Here is a 23,859-nt window from a genome sequence, read left to right as displayed (position 1 = left end):
ATGTCACTTGCGTTTCCTGTAAATGCCTCTGAAATCGGAATGGTGCAACTCGCCACACCCAACTCGCCACGGGAAAATTCCCCATGGCCAACTTGCCACAAAATAACTCACTGTGGAACAATTCAACAATTCAATTTAACTATTTAAAATACTTTTTAAAATATTTTAATTTTTGACATTCACATTTCATTTTGTCCCTTCTTTGGTATCCTTTCTTTGGATCATCTAGAATCATCTTCATGATTCTATTCCACTATTTCTTCGATATTAGTCTAACTCTTGTCCCGCAGCAAGTTGTCCCGTGGTGAGTTGGCCGTGGTGAGTTAGCCTCAGCAAGTTGGCTACGGCGAGTTGGTCATGGTGAGTTGGCTGTGGCGAGCTGTCATAGACCCCTCTGCAATTGTGTCACTTTGAAACTTTCTATTCTGGGAAAACTTTATTTTTTTAACATGAATACAATATATTTTTCCCACAGTCCGTAGCAATCTTTGATGCAGGAGGATCAGAGAATGTTATGGATATCATTACATTTAATGGATTCATAGAAAATCAAGGTCACAGATTTCATTTTACATTTTCAGGAAACATTACTGCATGCAGTAATGAATGTGTCCTTAAAATAGGCTTGGCAAAGTATTTTCTTGCCTAAGGTTGTTTTTAAATGATGACCACTTAATTAGAATGTAATCTACAGAAGATCAGAGATTATTTAGCATTGGGATCAGTTATAGAATCCGATTAGTAGAATTTTTTGAAGTATTTTCTTTTCTTCTTTTGGCATCTTCATATTTTTGTATTTAACTCCCAAAAATTAGCTGTGCAATAGATCTCTTTAGTCAATGTGTACACATTTTTGTCTTTATTTGTATCCTTGCTACAGAATGTGTTTACCATGTTTAAAGAACTATACTGTAAATCACATAAGCTACAATTGTCACTATAGGAAACTAAAATACAAAGTGAATAGCAACAAGAAGGAACCCTGGCAAACAACCCTTGAAGAGGGGAAAACCTGGCTTTTTCTCAACTTCTTCAGCCAGGATTCCTTCCCTTTTTTGTTGTCAGGAAGAAATGTAAGAGTCCTAAAGTTGGACAAAGAGGTTTTGGGCAATAACGCCAGTTGCATCAAGCTTTCCCTTATAAATAGTCTGAGAATCTTTTCAGCCTTTCTGGCACATTTGGAATAAATCCATTTGTTGGCATTCAGGAGCAGATCCTCAGCTGGAATGAAGTAACAATGTAGTGGTTAAGCTAAAAAAAAAAGTTTCTGCCATCTGAAAAACTGACTTCTATAATTCTTCTTGCCTTCCAAAATATTAATTATATTTTTCTCCCTCAGGTATTTGCAGCTAAAGTACTTAACTTTGTTCTGCCAAACTTGTCTCTGGGATCTATTGATCCAAATGTCATTTCCCGGAATAAGAAAGAGGTGAGAATTGTATTGCCCTGAAAATCAGTGTATTGCCTTGTGATTGCCTTTGGCTCTTTCCTATTCAGTATAACTAGATCATAAGTGAGTAATTCCATCTTCGTACAAATCAAAGAAATAGAACTAGAGGGAATAGAATATACCTACAGTACAGGTAGTCCTCAATTTACGACCACAATTGAGCCCAAAATGTATGTTGTTAAGTGAGACATTTGTTAAATGAGCTTTGCCCCATTTTATGACCTTCCTTGCCACAGCTGTTAAGTGAATCACTACAACTGTTAAATTAGTAACCCGGTTATTAAATGAATCTGGTGTCCCCATTGACTTTGCTTATTAGAAGGTTGCAAAAAGTGATCACATGATCCCAGGACATGCATATCATCATAAATACGACCCCGGTTGCCAAGCATTTGAATTTTGATCATGTGACCATGGGTCCTAAATGGGAAAAAAAACTCTCAGAAGTCACTTTTTTCAGTGCCGTTGTAACTTTTAATAGCCACTAAACAAATGTTTGTAAGTCGAGGACTACCTGTATTACAGAGACTAAAATGGGCTCCTCTCCAGTTATTCTTATCAGTAGTCTGAAGTAAGGAAGAGAAATCACAGAAAGGATTGTCTGTACTGGTTGATGTATTTGTGTAAAATCTGTGAGGTACATCTGATTCTTTCAGTCTGTGTGACCTTCCATCTTTCATTTATGCTAGAGATAAGTGTTTTGATGAGAGTGGAGAAAAAAACATAACATGAATCATTGCAACAATAATGGTTTTGCCATGACTGTTTTGAAGGAAGAAAAGATACGGTGTTTAGCTTGCTGTAGAAACATTACAATACATTTAAATGATTTAGGTCTCTCTGACACAAGTGAGTACATGATTGGCAAATGTTAATTTATCCTTATATTCTAATTTATTGATCAGTCTTGTATGCTGCTGCAGCTGCAAGTACCAGAGTCTCAGTGGCTAACCAAGTATAAAAATACATGCAGATTTTAAAAATGCCACTTTGTCAGTAGTCATGAAGTATAACGAGTACATTTTCACCTTTGGCCATTTTTTTTCTATTTTTTAAGTCCCGTTAAAGATTAATGTATGCTGATGAAATTCTGATGTTGGTAATGTTGAGAGGAAGTATGACATCCATATAGAAACAGAATACCACAAATGCAGTAATAATAAAATGCTCAAACATGTTCAGCCCATTATATTTAATACATATGTTTAACGTGAAGGTCAAAACATTAGCTTCAGGAAGATAAGTTAAAACACTTGGGGGGGAAATATTATTACAAATTTAGTTGTATGGGTAAATCTGTCTCGGACCGTGTTCTGAACAATGGTTCAGCTGAAGGACAGAGGCATAGTAATCTATGTATCAGAAATAAGTCTTAGAATAGAATAGAATTCTTTATTGGCCAAGTGTGATTGGACACAGAAGGAATTTGTCTTTGGTGCGTATGCTTTCAGTGTACATAAAAGGACAAGATATATTCGTCAAGAATCATAGGTACAACACTTAATGATAGTCATAGAATACAAATAAGCAATCAGGAAACAATCAAGATCAATATAAATCATAAGGATACAAGCAACAAAGTTACAGTCATGCAGTCATAGTGGGAGGAGATGGGTGATAGGAACGGTGAGAAGACTAATAATAATAGTAATGCAGCCTTATTGAATAGTTTGACAGTGTTAAAGGAATTATTTGTTTAACAGAGTGATGGCGTTCAGGAAAAAACAGTTCTTGTGTCTAGTTGTCTTGGTGTGCAGTGCTTTATAGCATCTGCTATATAACACTACTGTCATGAGTATCTAGGAACTCAGAAAATGCCATGACTGCTATTTATTCTCAGTAAAGATCATTTAATAGAAATCAGTCCTCTGTTTTACTACTGTTATTATCTCAGACTTTCACAGTAGCTACTGTGAGGTTGAATGACTGCATAGATATGCCGGCTCTGGTCCATTCTCAATTGGGTCACTTTGTCTAGCCATTCTTTCAGCCCAATCTACTTCACAGGGTGGTTTATTAGGAAGAAGGAATTTGTGTCCTGGTGCTCCTGAATGAAAGGCAGATTAAATAATGTGACTCACATAGTTACAAATTCTGCCTTTACTTTCCACATCTGGTGAAAGAATGTCAGTTGTCAGATTTCTGTTACGATACCTATTCTCAAATGGTCCCCTTCCTCTGTTTTACTCCTGAGGACACCTATATATTACCAGACTCAATGCCTTCAGGATATTAGGGAAGTTGTCCTATGAGCCTAAAGATGTTGCCTTTATATAAGGCCTGGCTGTATATTTTTCTATGTGAGTATGAAAATTTAGATAAAATGCCATGCCAAAATGCCCAAGAAATTATATATGCAATCAAAGCCGAATGATGTAGTAAAATGGTTCTGGATACATCTTTTAAGCAGATTACTAAATGAACTGCTTTTGTGTTTCTAGTAGCCATTCACCTTGAGATACCTTCCTACTATACAGAGCAGCTTTACAGATATTTAAGAACATAAAGTTTGGCCTGGATTGTAACACCATATTATTTTATCTGCTACTTTTAGTTTTCTTCTAAAAAGCAGTATTTAAAAGATCTGCAGTTTGACAGAAATAAGTCTCCAGCTTCATAATATCACCCACATTCAATTTTGCAGAATACAAGTTCAGATTGTGCTGGGAACAGCCACTATTTACATGTTGAATATATTCATCAGGCAGACCAATTTCTAGTCTCTATAAATATCATTGGGATAGTCTCCAAGAATTTCCTGATTTGTTTGTGTTCATAGCAGTTTGGTTTTTAAAGCACAAACTGAAATGTAGAAGGATTTGAGACATTTTAGGTTTTCTCCCCCTTCTGGTTAGTTAAATCAGATGCATAATTCAAAATCTCAATTCTTTTGTTATGTGCTGGAGAAGTGTTCCCCAACCTGGTGCCCTTCATAATTCTTTGGCTACTAATGAGATTCAAACAAGATGGAACTCCTTAGAGTTGAAGTGTGAAACATCTGGAAGATAGTAGACCCCAAAAATAGGTCATATAAAAGATAAGGCAGCATTGCTGTTCGACACAATTATTTTCGGTTTTGCCTGCCTTAGGGAGAGATCTCCTTTATTGTACTTTTAGTTGTAAACTGAAGATTGTGATCCTATTTCTGTTTGAATCCAGATACATACAGATGACTAGGTGGCTCAGTGGCTAAGACACTGAGCTTGTCGATCAGAAAGGTCAGCGGTTCGAATCCCTAGTACAGGTCTCTTGCGTGAGCAGGGGGTTGAACTAGATGACCTCCAAGGTCCCTTCCAAGTCTGTTACTGTTAGATAGTTAAATGAACTTGCATTGTGACTACAGTACGTGTCTATAAATGTCATTAGTATACCAAATTTGAACATGGGGAGCAGCCAAGATACAGTTCCTACACTGTGAATATAAGGTGGAATAATTTAAGACATTATGCTTGGCTTTTTATATCACAGCAACTCATATCCAAGCTTTAATCCAGTCACAAGATAATGTAGAATAGGCACCATAGGAATAACAACCACATGGGAACAGCTAAGATGGTACTCTAAGAAGAGTTTCATTTGTATCCTTTTGTTAAGAGTATATAGATCTGTCAGACAATTAAATATTATTAATAATACATTTATATTGTATTTCTACAAGCAATATTATAAAAATCCTATAACACCAAATAATGTCCAGTACAATTGGAAATAAACTCTATGAAAACTTAGACAAATTATCATGACACCAAAGGTGATCAAAATCATGGTAAAGACCTCTTGATCTTTTTTTTTTTGATCTCACATACAATAAATCAAAGATACTATATTATCCTCTGTTTAATTTATATATTGCATCTCACATGTGTGTCTCTGGGTGGCTTAAGGACACAACTGATTTGGATTTGCAGAGCAAATATGGTCTGATGTTACTGAGGAGTATCAGAGTGAAAAAGTTTTATTAGCTCAAAAATGTTAAGGACCTTAACATTTAATTAGCTCAAAAATGCTAAGGACCTTAAAGAGGTTCTTAGAAATCTCCAAAACAAAATCTGAAAGTATTCTATGAAAAGAAAATAATAAAGTGTACAGAAGTTACTTTAAAGACTGGATGGAAGTCAACTATTTCCACATACATGTTTGCACACATGCATATATAAATTGCACTCCTCACTGGTTCATACTAAGCTTGAGGCAGTAATTTGTAAATATATGCTGAAGGCAGAAACTACTGTATGCATTAGAAATCTTCAAACAACTATGATTGTAACAAATACTGGGATAAAGCTATTCCTCATTTAGCAACTATGTCATTGAGCAAACTTTTACAAACATTTAAAAAAAAACATTTTCAGAACAATGTGCATTTACAACCAAATTTTGTGTACTTGGCAACACAAGTGTGAAACTAAATAAGATCCGATCACTTTCAGGGAGCAGCACAGACTGATGTAAGGTTCTAGTGAACTAAGTAAGGTCACAGAGCTGAGCTTGTTAACTTGTGGTTAGCATTTTTTAGGAAAAGGCTGCACTGCAGAGAAAGGCAGCTCAGGGAGAGAGCTTGTTTAAGTAATCTCTGTCCTGTGCAGAGGGAGAGGACTAATCAGGTGCAGGACGCTGTCCAAGAAAATTTTATCTAAATGACAGGGCAGCAACCATGATCTTTCCAGCCTGTCCCCTGAAAGCCACATGTTCATTTAGCAACCATTTAGTTCCTTGTTTAAAGGAGAGTGTGTAATGCATATGAGCTTAGTTTATAGAGCAGAGGTGTCAAACTTGCATCGTCACATTGTTATCACATGATATATGACTTTTTTCCCCTTCACTAAAACAGCCGAGATTTTGGCACCCCTGACTTAGAGGGAACATTGAAGTGTTACATAAATTCTAAAAATTGTTAGTATTTCCAGGTCAAGAAGCAGAATTATATTAGCATTACAGTTATTGTATCCAAACTGGGGGGGGAAAAAACCTAGGTGCCTACCAGATTGTAACAAGGAGTCATATATGATTGCTGTCACCTAACGGAAGCCCAATCATTCTGTAATTGATAAAGTAATTAAAAACAGAAAATGCGATAATAGCAGTGAAACCACAGCAACCATGTAGAATTAAACTTGGTGTAATTACCCAAAATAGAATACAGATAACAGAAATTTTAACTGGAGATTTTCATTTGCTGGGCTACAGCAACCAAAAAAACAAAAACAACCCAGATTGGATATTAAAAAAAATGTATGTAAATAAATTAATGGATGGAGTCACATTTAAAATATAGTACAGTTCTGATTATTTCATTCTTAAGTATAAATGCCAGTGATTAGCCAATAACCACAGGTAATCCTTTTTTTAGCTACAACAATTGGGATCAGCAAGTCAGCCATTAACAGAAATGGTCACTAAGTGAAACCATGCTTGTGCTTATGATCTTACTTCCGCTTTGCTTTGCAGACCTGTGAAGATCATAAATGTGAGGCTTACTTGCAAAGTTACTTTTTGTTCACGATCTCTGTATGAGGTTGCAGATTGATTGTAATCACTGTACAGGGCACTCACTAAATAAGAACTGCCTGTACTGTGAATAGATTTTAAGTGAAGGTTACACATAGGTGTACTATTCAACACTTCTGAGCAGAAACACTAAGGTATACACAAAGCATGGATATCACTATTAAATTATTTCGTTCTTCTCAATACCCTTCCTTTAAAGGTGGTTGGATGAAGAGAGAATCTGTGGTTCTGAGTTGTTTTTTTAAGTTATAAAAAACTTCAATGAAAAATCTGGACTGTGTTCGTTAATTGTATGCAAAACTGGGCAAACGATGCTAAGAGAACTTAATGAATGGAGACTGAATACTGGAAAAGAGGAAATGTAATGAAAAAGATCTTTGACTTGTCCTTTCTTGCCTTTCTGCATCCCTCATTAAAATCATCATTATCCTCCACAGCCTTTCTCCAAAAGCTCTCCATTTGCAACATCTTGCTGACTGTTTCAAACATGTTCATATTTACACTAAATCAGAGTTTAAAAACCAAGTGTAATCTCTAGTTATTTTTCTTCTGTTCTTTCACTGTGTCCCTTAATGTCATACCTGGATCAGTAACTTTCAAAAGTTGCACGTCTGTTGAGTCTCTTGTATTTCTAGGAGTTTTTAAAATATCAGTATAAAACAGAGTGAGGGGTCAAGAACAAACAAACAAAAACACCATCTCCTAGCATTTGTGGCTTTGTACTGAGGTGGCGAAGGGAGTATGTCATACCAGTTTATATCATTTTACTCTGTGGGAAGGGAACGTCTGTCAATTCAATCACCTACTCCTTTGTGATTTTTTTTCTTTCAAGAGTGCTTCAAACTGCTGCTTTTTAGTAAGTGAAACAGCTTGGAGCTACATTGCCTCTGTATGTGAGATGCTGTAGAATAGCACCAAACAACTGGGCAGTTTTTAGGCTAGAGTTAGATCCTAAGTAGCTGGAAGAACCCAGCATTTTTGTTTAAATTGGAAAAGGCAAATGGATTTGGGTAAAAATGTCAGGACTGCTGTGAAAAATGTCAGGCTGCTGCAAAAAAGAGTTTACACTTTTTCTGTTAGCATAATTTTATTTCTCTCTTGCCCCTTCCCTAAACGCGTGTGTGCAAAATAAAATCCTTCTAAACCAGGGGTATCAAACTCGCGGGCCAGATGCGTCACGCACTGGCTATGCTGACTCCCGTTTTAATGAAGGGGGAAAAGTCACGATATGTCATGTGACAACAATGTGACAACGCGAGTTTGACACCCCTATTCTAAACCAAATTTCTTCCCTTCTTCATCAGTTCTGGGAGTTGAAGTCTACAAGTCATAAAAGGGCCATAGTTCCCCACCCCAATCTAGAGAATTAGTTTCCCTTCTGCCACTTACTAGTGGGCACTCATCTTTTGGCCATTCGCATAGTCTGTGTACTGTGAATTGCTTGGACATAGTTCGTTGTCAGACATCGATATACATTTGAAATAAGATTAAAAATTAAGTTTCAAAGGGGAAGGGCATTTATTTGCAACCTAATCAAATGTGAAAGGGTATCTGACTATTAAAATGTATCCTCTTTAAAAATATTTCTTCCAAAATGGCAGAAAAAGTGCTTATCAGAAGTTGATTATTTGCTGGCAAAAATGTCTGACATGTCATTTTACTCCCAACAGGTTGAAAATTATCGTTCAGACCCCCTGGTCTGTCATGGTGGCATGAAAGTCTCCTTTGTCATTCAGCTACTGAATGCTATTGCCAAAATCGAACGCTCTCTCCCTAAACTGTTTCTCCCCGTCTTGGTGCTCCATGGTTCACCGGACAAACTCTGTGACATCAGAGGGTCTTACTTGTTGATGGATACAGCCCCAAGTCAGGATAAAACATTCAAGGTTAACTTATTTAATTTTTGCAGGATCAAACAATTATTGTTTCTATGGTTGTTTCTGTTCAGTGATTCAGATGTATTGATCTAAGCAGATATTTTACAAAATAATCTAGACATAGGCATGCTTTAGTTTTTCAGATACTGTAAAGGCTTAGATGAAATAACTTTTGGGATGATATTCAAGTAAAACTTTCAATTTCTTCCATTCACCATAATTCAAAGCCCATTTACTAACTAAGGGTTGATTAATCCCATTGATTTTAGCAAGACTTAAACATGAGATATATTCACTCAAAAATAGCAAGTACAGTGGCTGTTTATACAAATCTCACTTCTGTAAAAATGCCCAGAAGAATACCTAAAAGAAGCAAATTGCATTTCAGGAGACAGAAGTCTCCTAATTTTTTAATCAGAAATAGATACAAGAATCCTCCAAAACTGCACATGGAAATAGCATAGAACAACAGCATCAAAAAAAGGATTATTTAAAATGCATGATCCATCCCCTTGGCTATTTCAAATTTGTGTATTGCCCATAGACAAATAACCATTTGTCTAAAATGGTATAAATTTTCCTACTTGAGCAGGGAGTTGAACCAGAAGAACTCCAAAGTCTGTTCCAACTCCCTTGTTCTCTTCTCTGTTAGACAATTTCCAGTCTCTACTGGAGCAACTGGACACACTGAAAACATCACAGTGAATATATTTAGGAATTTTCCTTAGGATTTCTCTTGTGTATACTGTAAATTCTAAAACGTGATTAGAAGTTCCTCATGCCATCCTTTACTATGTATAAGAAATATTTATAGATTTGAGTTGGTGGACCAATGTACATTTTAAAGACAGTATTATTACTTGACAGTAGACATTTATGGATGAGATGACTGAATTCTAACATAACAGATGACATGTAAATTATAAAAATGGTGTATTCTTTACTTAATATTAGCAAAAGATAGTTTCTATTTGAAATTTGAGAATAAAAAGAGATTATATAAGAAGACAGGGTGATGAGTGTAACTAAGTATATAAACAAATATTAAATGTATTTTGTAGATAAGGAACAGATTAGGTTATTTTTCATAGAGTCACTGGGCATAGAGGGTTATTGTGAGTATACTGAGTAAATGGGCATTCAGACAGGAAATTCCAAATCAGAAGAGAAAATAATGGAAGTATTAGGAGAAAAAACCACATTGTGGCTGGAGATAAATAAAGGCATAGGACTAAAACATAGATGGAAGGAATGGAAAAGAGTTGTAGATGTAACATTTTAAAAGTTGATTATCTTTTTCTTGATGTCGTATGTGAGAGGTGGAATATACAGAGCAGGCAAAATAGGGCATGAAATACTTAATGATATTTCAATAACACTTTATTAATCAGATATTTGAGATTTTTACCAGCAAATGTCTTCCAGCAAATGAGCAGGATTTTCTAAGCTGTTACTAAAGTTCTATAAATATAAACATAAATATGTATGAAAGGAGCAATCTTCAGTGAAATTCCTGTATCTATGCCTGATGTGTTTAACTCATGGACACTAAAAATATTGGAATGGAGAAAGATTAAAGTGTCTGTGTTAGCACTGTTCTTAGGAGTGTTATACAACACATCTGAGCACTAGGGGAAAGTATATGATTAAAATATTCTAAGGTACTAACCACCTTCCTAATAAGCAAAAATTTACAAATACAAAACTCAAGATTGCTCCCTAATTAAAGATAATGCTTCAAAAATTGGGTTAATTAAATAGCTATAGCTGTGATGGCGAATCTATGGCGTGCATGCCAACCGTCAGTGGGCACTCCAGCTCAGCTCTGGTGCACATGCACACACCAGCCAGCTGATATTTGGGCCTTTTGGGCCCACCAGAAGTAGGGAAACAAGCCTTCCATGCTTTCCTGCCTCCAGGGTTGTGGGGGGGAAGGCCCATTTTTCTTTCTCACCTGGCTCCAGATCCTCTCTGTGCATCTGGGGAGGGCGAAAACAGCCTTCCCCAGGCCCTCTGGAGGCCCAAAATTGCCTGTTTCTCAATTTCCGGTTGGACAGGAAGTGACATTTTTTGCTGTCCCCAGCCTCCAGAGACTCCTAGAGAGGCTCTGGAGGCTGGGGAGAGCAAAAAACATCACTTCTTATCCAACTGGAAGTTGGGAAATGGGCCGTTTCAGGCCTCCAGAGGGCCTCTGAGGGGATGGGGAAGGCTGTTTTCACCCTCCCCAGATATAGAGAGGAACTGGAGCCAGGTGAGAAAGAAAAACGGGCCTACCGGGCCATCGTGCCAAGAGCAGGGGGGGTTGCGCGTGCATGGGCGGGGCGCATAGAATTATGGGTGTGAGCCCGTGCATGCATGAACCTTCCCCCCCCCATCCTAGCATGCAATGGCAAAACGGTTAGCCATCACTAAACTATAGGACAAGATGTAGCCAGAATTGCAAATTAAAATGGCACAAAAGGTCTTTATTAGAAAAATGGTCTATCAGAAGTAATCTGCAATAGGCCTTCAACTTCCTTTCTTATATTCTGCAGGTATATGACGAAGCCTTCCATGCTCTCCACAAAGAGCTTCCTGATGTGACTACTTCTGTTTTTAAAGAAATAGAAACATGGATTGGCCAGAGAGCAGCTGAGGAAGCCCACCAATCTAAGCAAAAGCCACTCTGAAACCCTGTGTCTGGTGGTTGGGGTATCCTGGGAAGGGAAGGTTTTTTTTTCTTTTAACAGCCTCTCTTTGAGGGGAAAGGTCTTATAGGGGCTCCTGAATTAACTTATTTTTTTACAAGAAATTGCTGTGTAACCCAGCGTGGAATGGGAGGAGAATGCCATGCTCCATTTAAAGCCCTTACTCTATAGAGGAAAGAGCTAGCAAAGACATTAGTATGGCCTTCCCAGCTAGGAGTGCCATTGTATTAAAGGATTTTGTCCAGTCTTTCACCAAACCTAGTTTTCGGTTTTCCCAAGGAGTTCCTGAGGTGCTGAGGTAATTTTTTATATTGCAATAATTTTTGGAATGTTTCAAAGTTTGGCATCTTCCACAGCATTCTATTTTTACTCTTGCCAGATTTTAATTCTTCCCTCCTGTTCTTTGAAATTTTTCAAGCCTTCTAATAGGACCAAGTATATGACAGGCAGAGATAGGACTAGGAGGCTGAGGAATTCAGAACATGACACAACATTCTAATATTAATCTGGCCAAAGGATTTCTCCCCATACAAACCCCAAAAGGCCTTGAAAGAAGAGACCATTCGATAATAGGAACAGCACAGTTTTGCACTTTGAAAGGGTGTAGTTTGTACTCAGACCATTAACATTTAGCCCCAGAGTTGATACCATAGAGAAATGAGAGTATGTAAAATAATGTATCTAGAAGACTTAAAAGCATTGAAAATATGCTGCTGCTTCCAGAAGCCAAATCATTTTTCAGTGCAAGAAATGTAAATACTCGGGCTGCTTTTTTGTTACCTGTGCTACAGATAACTTAAAGTATAAAACTGAAAGTTATATTTAAGAGAGAAATAATAAAAAAAATAATATATAAAGTTTCTGTAGGTTCTCAAAGATATCTTAAGGAGGAGTGAAGGAGTACAATATGGAATAGATGCCAAGGCTGCCATTCCTTTGCCTAATAGCTTTTATGCCTGAGAACTGCCTTTTATATACAGAAGGCCATTCATTGCCACTTGAAGGTTGGGAAATAATTCCTTTGTTCTCAAATTCCTGCTCCTACTCTGACTTAGAAGTTGGCCAGCCATTAGTGACTCTTGGAAGGCAAGGAAACCAAAGAGAAGGAAGAAAGAGTGGACCTAATATAACTGTGCTGCAAGAATCCAAATAGATAGATAATTCTAACTCTCTACTGCCATCTAGAGGCTATTTGAACTTTTGCAGCAAGTTAACAGTAGGTAGGCTGAAAAAAGGGCTATTTCAGCAGCCAGAGGCAAAATTCCAAATAGCACTTAATCAGCAGAGAAGGTTACTGCTGAAAATTGTTGTGGAAAGCCAATTATTATATAGGATATACAGTGAAAAGAGTAAGATATGCATGAAGGAATTGAATTAGGGCTTCTAGATCTTGGCAACCTTTTAAAGGCTGCAGAGAGAAAGATAGTTTTCTGAATCTCTTTGCTTCCATCTACTGGTCATTTAGAGTTTTGCAAGGTAGACATAAAGGTTCAGTACACTTATGAATGGAACAAGGCAGCTGTGTGCAATCTCAATTTTACCTGATATTGAGGTTTCAGCCTTAATTGTGACTAATTACTTAATGAAGAACAGCAACACTAGAAAAACATGAGGGAGCTGCCCATTGTAATCAAATGTTTGCTATGCAGCAAATACCATTTTCATGAGTTCTTTTGGTGGAAGAAATTCTATATTATCTCTTGTAAAATAGTCTTTTCCTGTAATCCATTTTTTTTAATTATAACTCCCTACACATTTATTGCATGAGAGGATTCAGTACAATTTACAGGCTACTTCTAAATCTGAATTTCCTAATGCTCTACAGAACTAGGCAGCTATTTTTCCCCAAGAAGCAGTAATCCTATTTGCAATCATCAGGCACATATTCTCATGATTTTGTTGCCTGCATGTACTTTCTGTGTATTTGAAGTATCCTTCAAATGTTCCAATTGATGTGGCCAGTGTGAATTGGAAAGGAAAATATGGCCTAATGAGTGCTAGGATACAACATTAGTAAAAACATGAGATTTCCATACTTCTTAATTACCAGAATTAAGATGGATGAGCTGAGAAGTTGAAGGAGAGAGAATGGTTTACTTTCCAATATAACAAAGCTTTAATACCTAGTTATTTGGCTGCAATTGTTACTCATCCTAGAAATCAAGTGGCTGATTCATAAGTGCAGATTCATTAATCAATTTGAACATCAGAGCTCAGTAGGTAGTAGAGACGCTAATATCGCTAGTAAGTAACCCAAAGTCAGTGGGGGGGAGGGAATCTGCTTTCTAACCGGTGCTTCAATTTGTAATAAGATCTTTCTGAGGCATTGCAAAAAAATACTACACACAGTCCTGAAAATAAGGTGTCTTTCTGGAAACCAGCTCTCATGCTAAAGACTATACCAATGGTGCAGTTTTGCCATACTTAGAATGTACTCTCTGGCTAATCTTCCAGTTTGGGAGTGGGAGAATCACACAGTTATCATTATTAGAGGTTTTTAACTGAGCCCATGTAAAACAGAGTTTTTAAGATAGCAGTTGGGATGCAAAAATGCAAATGACTATTAGATGGCAGCAAAATAATAACAGCTTTTTGCTGTTGTATAGTGATCATTCTGCATTTCTGCAATCCAGATATATTTTAATAGGTTCTACTCCTTCCTCTAGTAAAAATGCAAGTACTAGATGCTTAATAGGGCTTGCAGAGATCTGGAGTTGATGGGTAAAATTTGGAGCATGTGATGGTGTCATGCACTGAATCACATTTTGCCTTTCACATATGGATCTCTACACAGCTGTAATTCCAAATATAAGAATCTGCAAATGAAGCTCAGTAGGAATAACAGTTGCCTGCTTTGTGCCTCTGTGTGCAAATCATTAAGGTGCCTAAAGTGACAAGCCTGAATTAATTCTTGGTAGCATGGATTTTATGGATCATTCCATAGCACAAAAGAAAGATCCTGCCCACCATGTATGGGGAGCTACTGTAACTTGAGAGGGAGGTCCTTTTCCCATTCCGTGAGCAGGACCGAGGATGACCAAAAGTGTCTCTTCGGAGGGGAGGGGGAAGATAGGCCTTTAAAAAAGGGGAGACTAGCTATACTATGGATGTAGTAAGAGGTGTATAGAAATGGAAACAAGGATTCAAGGCAATCATAATAGAGATTATTCCAAAGATGTACAATTTAGTTTAATTCTTAACCTGTTCAAGTGTATTGGGATTTCGGCTATGGTGAAATATATATAGACTAGGACTACTTGTTCTGGACAGCAAACATTTAAAAACGGAAACACCTATACATAAGGCAAGATAGGACTTTACTGGTTCCTTCTTACAGTCAGAAGTTTGAAGATCAGTGCCTTTGAATAACTTTGTTGAGGGAGTATCTGCTGCAACTCCTGAGTTCTGAAGCAATATAGAAAGAAGTATTAGAAATTATATTCAGCTTTCAGCAGAGTTGTGTGGATAGGTCTGAAATAAGAGGCTGAATCATAAGGACAGTGGGAGTTACTTTTCAGTTATTTTAGAAGAGACATATTTGTTGGGGCAGTCAGAATACTGTCCATTGTCCCAGAGTCCCTAATCCTGTAGGCTTCTTCGGCTTTTATCTCCCAAGAAGCTTGGGAAAGAGCAGTTGATTTTTGCCAAGTTAGATCCAACCCCTATTGTATGTGAAATCTTAACAGTTTTATTCTTTTTTAAAAAAAATACCTAAATAATTACAATTTCTTAAGGTTGAATGTAAAAGTGGCATTTGTTTGAAAATTAAGTTCAGGTTCTTATGTAAAACTGCAGCTTTTTCAGCTGAAGTTAAACTTACCAAGTATAAGCTAGTTTAAATAAGGAATTGGAGAATTTGCTATGGAAAGGGGATAATAGACTTTTAACTTGGGGAGTGGCTGGTAGGTTGCCTCCCTAAATGTTCTTTGCCACCGTTCTTGGCATATATTCAAGAAGCTTTCTTTCTTTCTTTCTTTCTTTCTTTCTTTCTTTCTTTCTTTCTTTCTTTCTTTCTTTCTCTCTCTGTCTCTCTCTGTCTCTGTCTCTCTCTCTCTCTCTCTCTGTCTCTCTCTCTCTCTCTCTCCCCCTCCCTCCCTCCCTCCCTCCCCCTTTCCCATCCTTTCAAGACAGTTCTGAACAACCAGAGGTGGCTATGTTAAGACTTACACGGGACCAAAAGAAAAATATACTTTAAATCTGCTTTAAAGCAGCTGAAGAAATCTGGTACTGTTCTGATTTAGAGCTGTACAATTTCTGTTCTATCAAATGGTAGTATAGCCCATAAAGTGCTTGACATATTTTATATTTCTACAGTCCTGTAAATCTATAAGTCTCTCTGAAGGACCTTCATACATAGAGACAGGTGAATTGAATTTGGGTAGGTAGGGTATAAATTCTATAGGCTGAATCTGCTGTAAAATCTACTTGCACTGGAAGCAAAAGAGGTTAACAGAAGCAGCTAGAGCTGTATGTTTGAGACAGAGTCTGAAGACAAGGTTAGAATTGTATCAGCTCCAAGTCACTGCTGATATATCAACAGTTTCCCCTTGAGAGCATAATTCCTCTGACAGCAATAGTTGCGTGTAACTAATGTATATCACTACTATATGCAACAAATGTGGCATGACAATTTACCTATTCATAACATGTCTGGAACCATGTTTTATAATGAGCCTGCTCTTTTTATATTAGTCACACTATCACTTTGATGACATGACCTTATCAAGATACTTATTTTTCCAAGTAATTTCTGATTACTGTTTCTTCTTGTTTGGTTTCTGTGCTCCAGTTTATTCAGTACTATACACTCATATATATATACACACATTTGAACTACTTGTACCTAAAGCAAGGATCATATGTATAACTTAGATACTTTTGAGGAAAAAATATATATGAACATTAATAATAAAAGATAAGTTTTCTGAATATGGCTTATTTGAGATTATTTCTATTCATTCAATTACAGTAGAAAGTTCAGAACAATAGCCATACGTTGTACCAATCTATTTTTGATACATAAAACCCAAAGTCTACACCAGGCATGCCTATAACAGAATCTATAGGGACATATTTTTCCCTAATACCATGTTATGTACTTTGGCTTCCTAGCAAAACTTTTGGAAAAGCAGAATGGAATAATAAAGAATTGACCTGGTCTGGAGAACTATAACTGTGTGTTTGAAAAGAAAGTCTACAAAAGTTGAACTTAATTTTCTGCACAATACGGAACTGTTATTTCTAAGGTTATCAGAAGTTCCACATCCATCCCTAGTTTTTTTTAATCTACAGTTCTTATTCACTCCATACTTTTCCCAGCATTCACACCATAATGTGCTTGTTTATACAATTTTTATATCATCCACGGATCACTATAGATGCCATCTATTCTATTAACATGCATAATATAAAAAACACAGCAGCCGAGACCATAAAATCACCAGCAATAAAGCCAAAAGGCGAACCCTTCACATACCCAAGGCCCAGGCACAAAGCCAAATTTTTGGAAGGCCAGCAGGACTGGGAGTAACCTATTCACAGAGGGAAGGATGATCCAAAGGATAGAGCCAGAGCAAAAAAGGGTCTCCTAGGCCCCACCATGTGACATCCAGCCCACAGCTCTCCTGCTGCACCAGTTCCTGTCCATGAAACTTTATTAAATACTTTTGGAGTTGCTTCAGGGGTGAAATGCTACCGGATCGAACCGGATCATGTGATCCGCTAGCGATCATGGCTGGTAGCAAAGCTCCACCCACCTGCCTGGGTATCATTACTTTATTTTCCTTTAAAAATGTGTTTTTTAATGTGTTTTGTGCATGCGCAGAAGGTCTGTACGCTCATGTGATGCAAGTGAAGCGAGTGCATGCGCGCAGCCTATGCACTTCCGAACCGGTAAGGAAGGTATGTATATTTCACCCCTCGGTTGCTTGGGGAATTATTATTATCCACCTACATTCCAAGCAATTTGGAATGATGCATGTAATTAATTACTGAATAATAAAAAGATACCAGCTATTGCAAATCTTGAGTTCCAAAAAGCTTGACAAAATGAGTCTCAATGAGCCAAACTATAGTCCAGCTTTGTGCTCCCTCTCCTACGTCATAACTATACAAATAAGAAAGAGAAACATGAAAAGGCAAGCACCTGCTTCAGCCCTTCCTTCCCAAACTGCAGATATGTGGTTTGTCAGATAGAGGTTTTCTTGGCACTGCATATGGCCTGAAAATAATGACAACATTTCAGATATCCATTTCATCATTTATATGACGAAGGCCAAGAGAACAGGAAGGAAATAACTTGATATGTATAAACATTACCTCAGCAACTATAGAATAATTACCATCTGTTAAAAGCCATTTTACTCAATATTCAATGTTTTTTAAAGTTGATTGTGAGATACAAAAAAATATATTGAACATCATTCAAAGTGATTTTGCCTGTTGGTCCAGAGGCAGATTAGGATAGGCGGATGCATCCCCTGATTCAGGGCAGAAAAATATTTTTGTAACTGAAGTATACAGTCGTGCAGTCTTACAATCACTGTGGGAAATCTATGCATAAATATTGAAAAATGCCAAATTCAACTCTGATCCGTTCACACTAGAAACAGAAATGCAATTGCATAATATCAAACAAATGCTAGAAGGAAGCATCTTTTGCCCTCTGTTCTTCCAGCTTTGTTCATTGTTTTTCTTCCCCAACTGGAATACTGTAGTTTTTCTATACAGAAATTTTGTATAAAGTGTGTTGAGACTGAAGCATGGAAGCCAGTACTGTATTTTAAGCAGCTTTAATCAAATGCAGTTTCAATGTGTTAAAATAGTTTGTTTCATCCTTTGAGGTGGCCGCATGCTGCAGATTTCATCTGGCATTTCTTGAACAGCAAAAAATATTTTGATGAAGAACTATAAAATCCGGCCTATCAACATTTATAGTCTTACTAAGCGTAATGCATCCAACTCTTTCAACCATTCTTGATTTCCCCTTATTTTTTGGCTGATCTTATCAACAGCCTTATATTTTCATATACTATGTAAAGAGATCATGATGCAGGCATTTTTCTCTAAGCTATGTATCAATTACCCTTGAAGAAAAATTGCTGTACAAAATGACACTTAGTATTTCACTTACTAATGCCTGATAGTACACAGCAGTTTTTGGACACATTTTGAACATTTCTGTTTGGTATAAGTATACAGTCTGCAGTTCTAAGAAATTTGGCTTTCATTTACTTCACATGTTTGTTTCTGAGCATTCAGAGTGGATTACAGAAAGTCGTCTCTATGCGCTTTCTGTCATTTCTGAGAGTCAAGGTGAGCTGAGAGCGATGCACCCAAAGGGACCTACTGAGCTTGGGGTCAGGTAGGTATTACCAACTTCAGCTTCCTGGTCCAACACCTATACATATGATGGCGAACCTATGGCACACCTGCTCAAAGTGGCACACGAAGCCATGTCGCCTGGCACCCGCGGCCTTGCCTGTTTGTCTTCTGGGTTTCTGGTGTGCATGTGCATGCGACAATCAGCTGTCCTTTGAGCATGTGGCAGTGCTGAAAATGGGTGTGTGCATGTGCGCGCCAGCCAGCTGATCATCAGGCGGGCATGCACACTAGAACCCGGAGGTTTGGCTTTTCCGGACTGCAGCCTTGACAAGCGTGCGCACGCAACATTTTCACGCAATTTTTTCAGCACTCAATGCCGAGAAGGTTCACCATCACTGACCTATACTACTACAGGACATCTTGGTGTATAGTTTGCAGGACCACCAAACTCTCTATAGTTCCATGCTGTCCTATTGATATGCCAATATGAACAATAACAATGCAGCATTTTGGAATTATTTTAATGAGAAAAAATAGTCCCCATTTTCTTCATACCAATCTTCCTGGAATTTAGAGTGCAGGTAAGAGGATGATGAATACACAGTATACATAGCATACATATGCCTATCAGTGTGCAAGCAACTTTGCAGTGCCCCCCTCCCCCCACATGTCCTTCAGGGTCTAAAATCCTGCAGTTTTCAATCAACAGACAACTCCCTTCCCATCCAACAATCTCAGACTTTGAATGTCAGCAGTGCCTGATACAGGATGGCTCGTTCTGTCCTGCAGCAGCCAAGACGCCTCAAAGTCAGATGAAAAGGGAGAATAGTGGTGCGTACATTTAATAAATAAATAAAGTCATCCCCACTTCTCTTGTACAGTATACATAAAAGCTCAAAACCAGCATTGGTGGCACCTTTAATTGTGAAGGGGGCAATAAAAAGTACACAGGAGAAAAAACGAGAGGCTCCGTTTTTTGCAGCTTCCCAGACTCTGGTGACTCATTTGCATGGTAGAGGGAGTTAAATAAATAAGGGGAACTAAGTTAACCCCAACCAAACTCAGGTCTTCTGAGGATTAAATCCAGCCTCTTCTTGACTAAGAAAGAAAACCACCAGATTCTCCAGCCTCCAGGCCCAATTCAATACATGGTACCAATGGGACTTGTATCTTCATTCAGCTGGATCAGGCCTATGCTTGATTTAGTCCAGCACTTTGTCCTCAGTCAGCAGCCAGATGGTCCTGGCAAGTTTCTAACATGCAGAGCAGGCTGGTAATGGGCCTTTCTCCTCTATATTCACTGCCTCCCACAACCCGCCCCAGCAGCTGGTACTCAGGAGTCTGCTGCAGCTAAAAAGAAAAATCCAGATTTTAGCCATCAAGATTAATGGACATTGATTGACCTTCCCTTATGTTTTTAAAACTACTTCAAGTAGCTAGCATCATCGCATTTTGTGCTGATGAATTCCATAAATTAATTATGCATTATGGGAATATGTAATCTCCTTTCATTTTTTACAGACTTGCTACAGTTCAATTTAATTAGGTGGCCTGAACTAGGAAGACAGCAAAGCCGACATTTTGTTCAAGTCAAAAATGGATAGTTACATTGGTTCCCATTTTTATCCAGACAAACCATATCTACTCTTAATATATTCATATTTCCCTAAACCTTTAATCTTATATAGAACTTGGCAATCAAACACTTTTGTAGATTTCTGTATTATAGGCAGTGGGAAAAGATTGGCTTCAAAAATATTCCTCTCTAAAACTTTGAAAGTTTAGCCATAAGGCTCTAACCCAACTAACAAAAAGGGTCTCTCTTTGAGGAAGAAGGGTGGTTCAGAAATGTGAAAAATAAATAAATAAATATGTGCCTCCTTCTCTAATATTTCAGAGCACTTTTTCCTATGCTGAACCCTGCTGACAAAGTGGTCACTGAGAACTAACAGCATGCAAGCTTGTTTACAAAAATGCAGAGGTATTCTTCACAGAATCTAAAAGGAAATAAGTAGATCGCTATAATCCCATTTGCATATTTTAAGTGTCCTAAGGAAGGAAAATAATTGACTACAAAGCTGAGTGCATTGAACTCCTGCCAAGTGTAAAAGGAATTAATAGCCATAACTAAACATTTAGTACTTGCTAAGAGATCATTCCTAGTCAGCAGAAGAGAAATGCTTTTCAGCATTTTGCTTACAAAGCTTTTTAACCCTGAACTAATCCTGAGTCTTGTTCAAGTGCTAGCCCATAACAGTTGATAGCAGAAAAAGTCTGACCTTATATTGGCCTTTGTGATACCCAAAGCAGTAGTTGCTTTGGGTATCAACAAGGTATCACAATTAAGAGCCATTTCCTTAACATATGAAGCTGCCTACATCCTAAAAAAGTTGGGAAGGTTTTACTATGGCTGGGCTGCTCTTATTTGATTCTCTTCAAAATCAGTTTTCATCATCACGAAATAAGTGTGTTAATTGGCTATCCTTGACCTACCACAGGCCAGCTCTCTCAATCAGTTTTAGCAGTTTACCATGGAATATTTAATTTGCAAAAATCTGGATACAGAGCACCTCCACAGGCTGCAGAACGGAATCAGCTACAATTGTTTTGGTACCTGCCTGTGGTTGATGGGCTCTCAGAGTTTTCCTAAAACAACAGCAGCACTTTTAAGAGTGGTGGATCAGAACCCTGCCTGAATATGATATGAACGTTTGTGGTCTGTTTGTGAATACACACACTTCCTCCAGCAGACATTTTACTTCTAGAGTTCCTGACCTGTGTGTGTGTGTGTGCAATGAACAAGGGATGCTCGGATGCTCCATTCTGTTTCCCCATTTTACTGCTGTTTTGACAAACAAATGTGGATTTAAAGGAGTCTTTCTGTATTTTCACATGTGTCTCTCTCACACACACACTCACAACTTGATTTTCTAGGATGCATTTTAATTATAATTTTAAATTCGGCCTTATTTAATAAGTTTTTTAATTAGTCTTTTATCTTGTATTTATATTTGTGTATTTGTGTTTTTAATAGGCTGTAAACCGCGGTATAAAAATGTGATTAAATAAATAAAAATAAATAAATAAAACTATTCGCCTATAACATTGCTGTCCCAGTTGGCCATCTGCCAGTGAGGAATTAAAAAAAAAAAAATCTCACTGCTGCTTATTTGCCCTGAATGGCTCCAACACTGCAGGGGTGGGTTCTACTTACCTTTACTACCGGTTCGCAACAGGGTCGTGTGCACGCATGTGCAGAAGCTTCCTGATAATGTCCAGGTCAGTGGGTGGAGCCTCTTGCCAGTTTTACTACGGTTCTTGCGAACCCGAGGCAACCCACCACTGCAACACTGCCAATCGCTATGATGTCCAGCATAAATTCCTGAGGAACAGCAGCTTGACTAATTTGAGAAAGAGATAAAGCCCATCTAACCTAATGTTGGTTTCATAGTATATAGCGTGAGACCCCAGGGAATAGAACATGATCAGTTTTGGAGTGTTTGCTACAGCATAGACAAACTTAGTCTAATGACTCTGGCTTGGAGGCGAGATAAAAGAAGGCCTGACGTTCTAGTGCCTTTCCTTTCACAGATTAGATGGTACAGATGCCATCTAATTATAGAAATAACAAAATTTCTGCCATTTCTAAAGACAAACAAACAAATAAATAAACAAAAAGCAAAGACCCTAGATAACTGGATAACAGGAAATACACCCTTTCCCCTGTTTCTGCTATTGCACCTCCCCCTTTCTGCATTCCTGCCCATTAAAGCTATTTGTCCCATAACCTATCCATTAATTATCAGGATAGCCATCCCATTTAGCAAAGGGGATTCTCACCCTTGTGTAGACCTGCCCTGTGCTTCCATAATCTGGACTGCAAAGATCCAGTCAACCACTTTAATTTCATTTAATTTCATTGCTTTAATTCAGTAGGTGAAGGTGCAAACACACACATTTCCCTTCCTTTATGTGACAGCATGTAATAAGGTGAGCCAGGAGCTCTCTTATTAAGAAAATGTAAGAATAATATTTCATATCCGGACTTCAAGTGCCAAAGTCCTTGTGAGCAAATATGGGTGTGTATGTGTGTTCAAATCCTTTTTCTCCAGGGTGAAGAAATCTAACTTGATTTTCTAGGATGCAAACTTAATAGGAATCAGTAACAGAAAGAACTTTGATGCCGGGGTGTCGAACTTGCTTCATCACGGCGGCGTCATGTATCATATCGGGACTTTTTTCTCCTTTGCTAAACCGGACGTGGCCGTGGTCAGCGCGTGACGCATCTGGCCCACAGGCCACGAGTTTGAAGACCCTGATCTATGTAGTCAAGGGTTGCATTGGTAGCAAGTTTACATATATCAATTGAGTCTGCCAGTGTGGCTTGGGACTGCTCCATGATCTCCCAAACAAGAGGTACTTGAGGTATCTGAGGCCTGAGACCAGCAGCCTTTTTTACAGCAGCCAGGCACTGCCATTTTCTGGATCCTGCCAGAAGGTAGCAATGAAGAGGGTGGCTGATGCCACTTTTTCTAGCTTGGTTGAGCTTGGTTGTTTTCTTGCAGATGTTTCATTACCAAATGTTATTCCAGTGCTGATAGTTTGGGTAATAAAACATCTGTAAGAAAACAACCAAGCTCAGAGAACACCAAAGACCCATCATTTCAACCCTGAGTTATAAATATTCTCCTTTATTGATTTCCCAAGTCTGTGGTATAGCAATCATTCCTGCTTGGCAACGTCTCCTTATGAGTTCGTTCCACATGGCCTCATGAGAACATCCATCTTCCCTGTAAATCCCACAGTAGTTGTGTTTCAAAATTGGTGGCCAAGGAAATACTTCCCACAGGTACACTTCCCAACCCTGAATACCTGTTTAAGCCAAAACTGTTGAACAAACAGCATTAAGCATGAATCTCTGATGGATGATCTCTTTCCATTCAACATGCAAGCAAATTATTAACATGTAGCTTCAAGAGGGGAAAAAAAATAAGTAAGGCAGGATATTTGTAGC

The 23,859-nt window shown here is 38.0% G+C and overlaps 1 protein-coding gene across 8 annotated transcripts in view; it reads left to right on the top strand.

The window, feature by feature from the left end:
- Window positions 1-16,605, top strand: part of MGLL (monoglyceride lipase) — a 183,543-nt gene extending 166,938 nt beyond the window's left edge. For 3 of the 8 annotated variants that reach the window (XM_058167427.1, XM_058167428.1, XM_058167426.1), the window contains exons 7-9: window positions 1,340-1,429; window positions 8,629-8,844; window positions 11,370-16,602. In XM_058167427.1, coding sequence (XP_058023410.1) covers window positions 1,340-1,429; window positions 8,629-8,844; window positions 11,370-11,504 — 441 coding nt within the window. In that variant the 3' untranslated portion in view covers window positions 11,505-16,602. Of the gene's footprint in view, window positions 1-1,339; window positions 1,430-8,628; window positions 8,845-11,369 lie in introns of all 8 variants that reach the window. The other 5 variants (XM_058167429.1, XM_058167431.1, XM_058167425.1 and 2 more) reach the window with 4 other exon arrangements.
- The last annotated feature ends 7,254 nt before the right edge of the window (window positions 16,606-23,859 follow it).

The sequence above is a fragment of the Ahaetulla prasina genome, chromosome 2 (genome assembly GCF_028640845.1).
Source record: "Ahaetulla prasina isolate Xishuangbanna chromosome 2, ASM2864084v1, whole genome shotgun sequence".
Lineage (NCBI taxonomy): Eukaryota > Metazoa > Chordata > Lepidosauria > Squamata > Colubridae > Ahaetulla > Ahaetulla prasina.
Note: the sequence above shows the minus strand (reverse complement) of the source record. Positions and strands in the feature narration are given on the sequence as shown.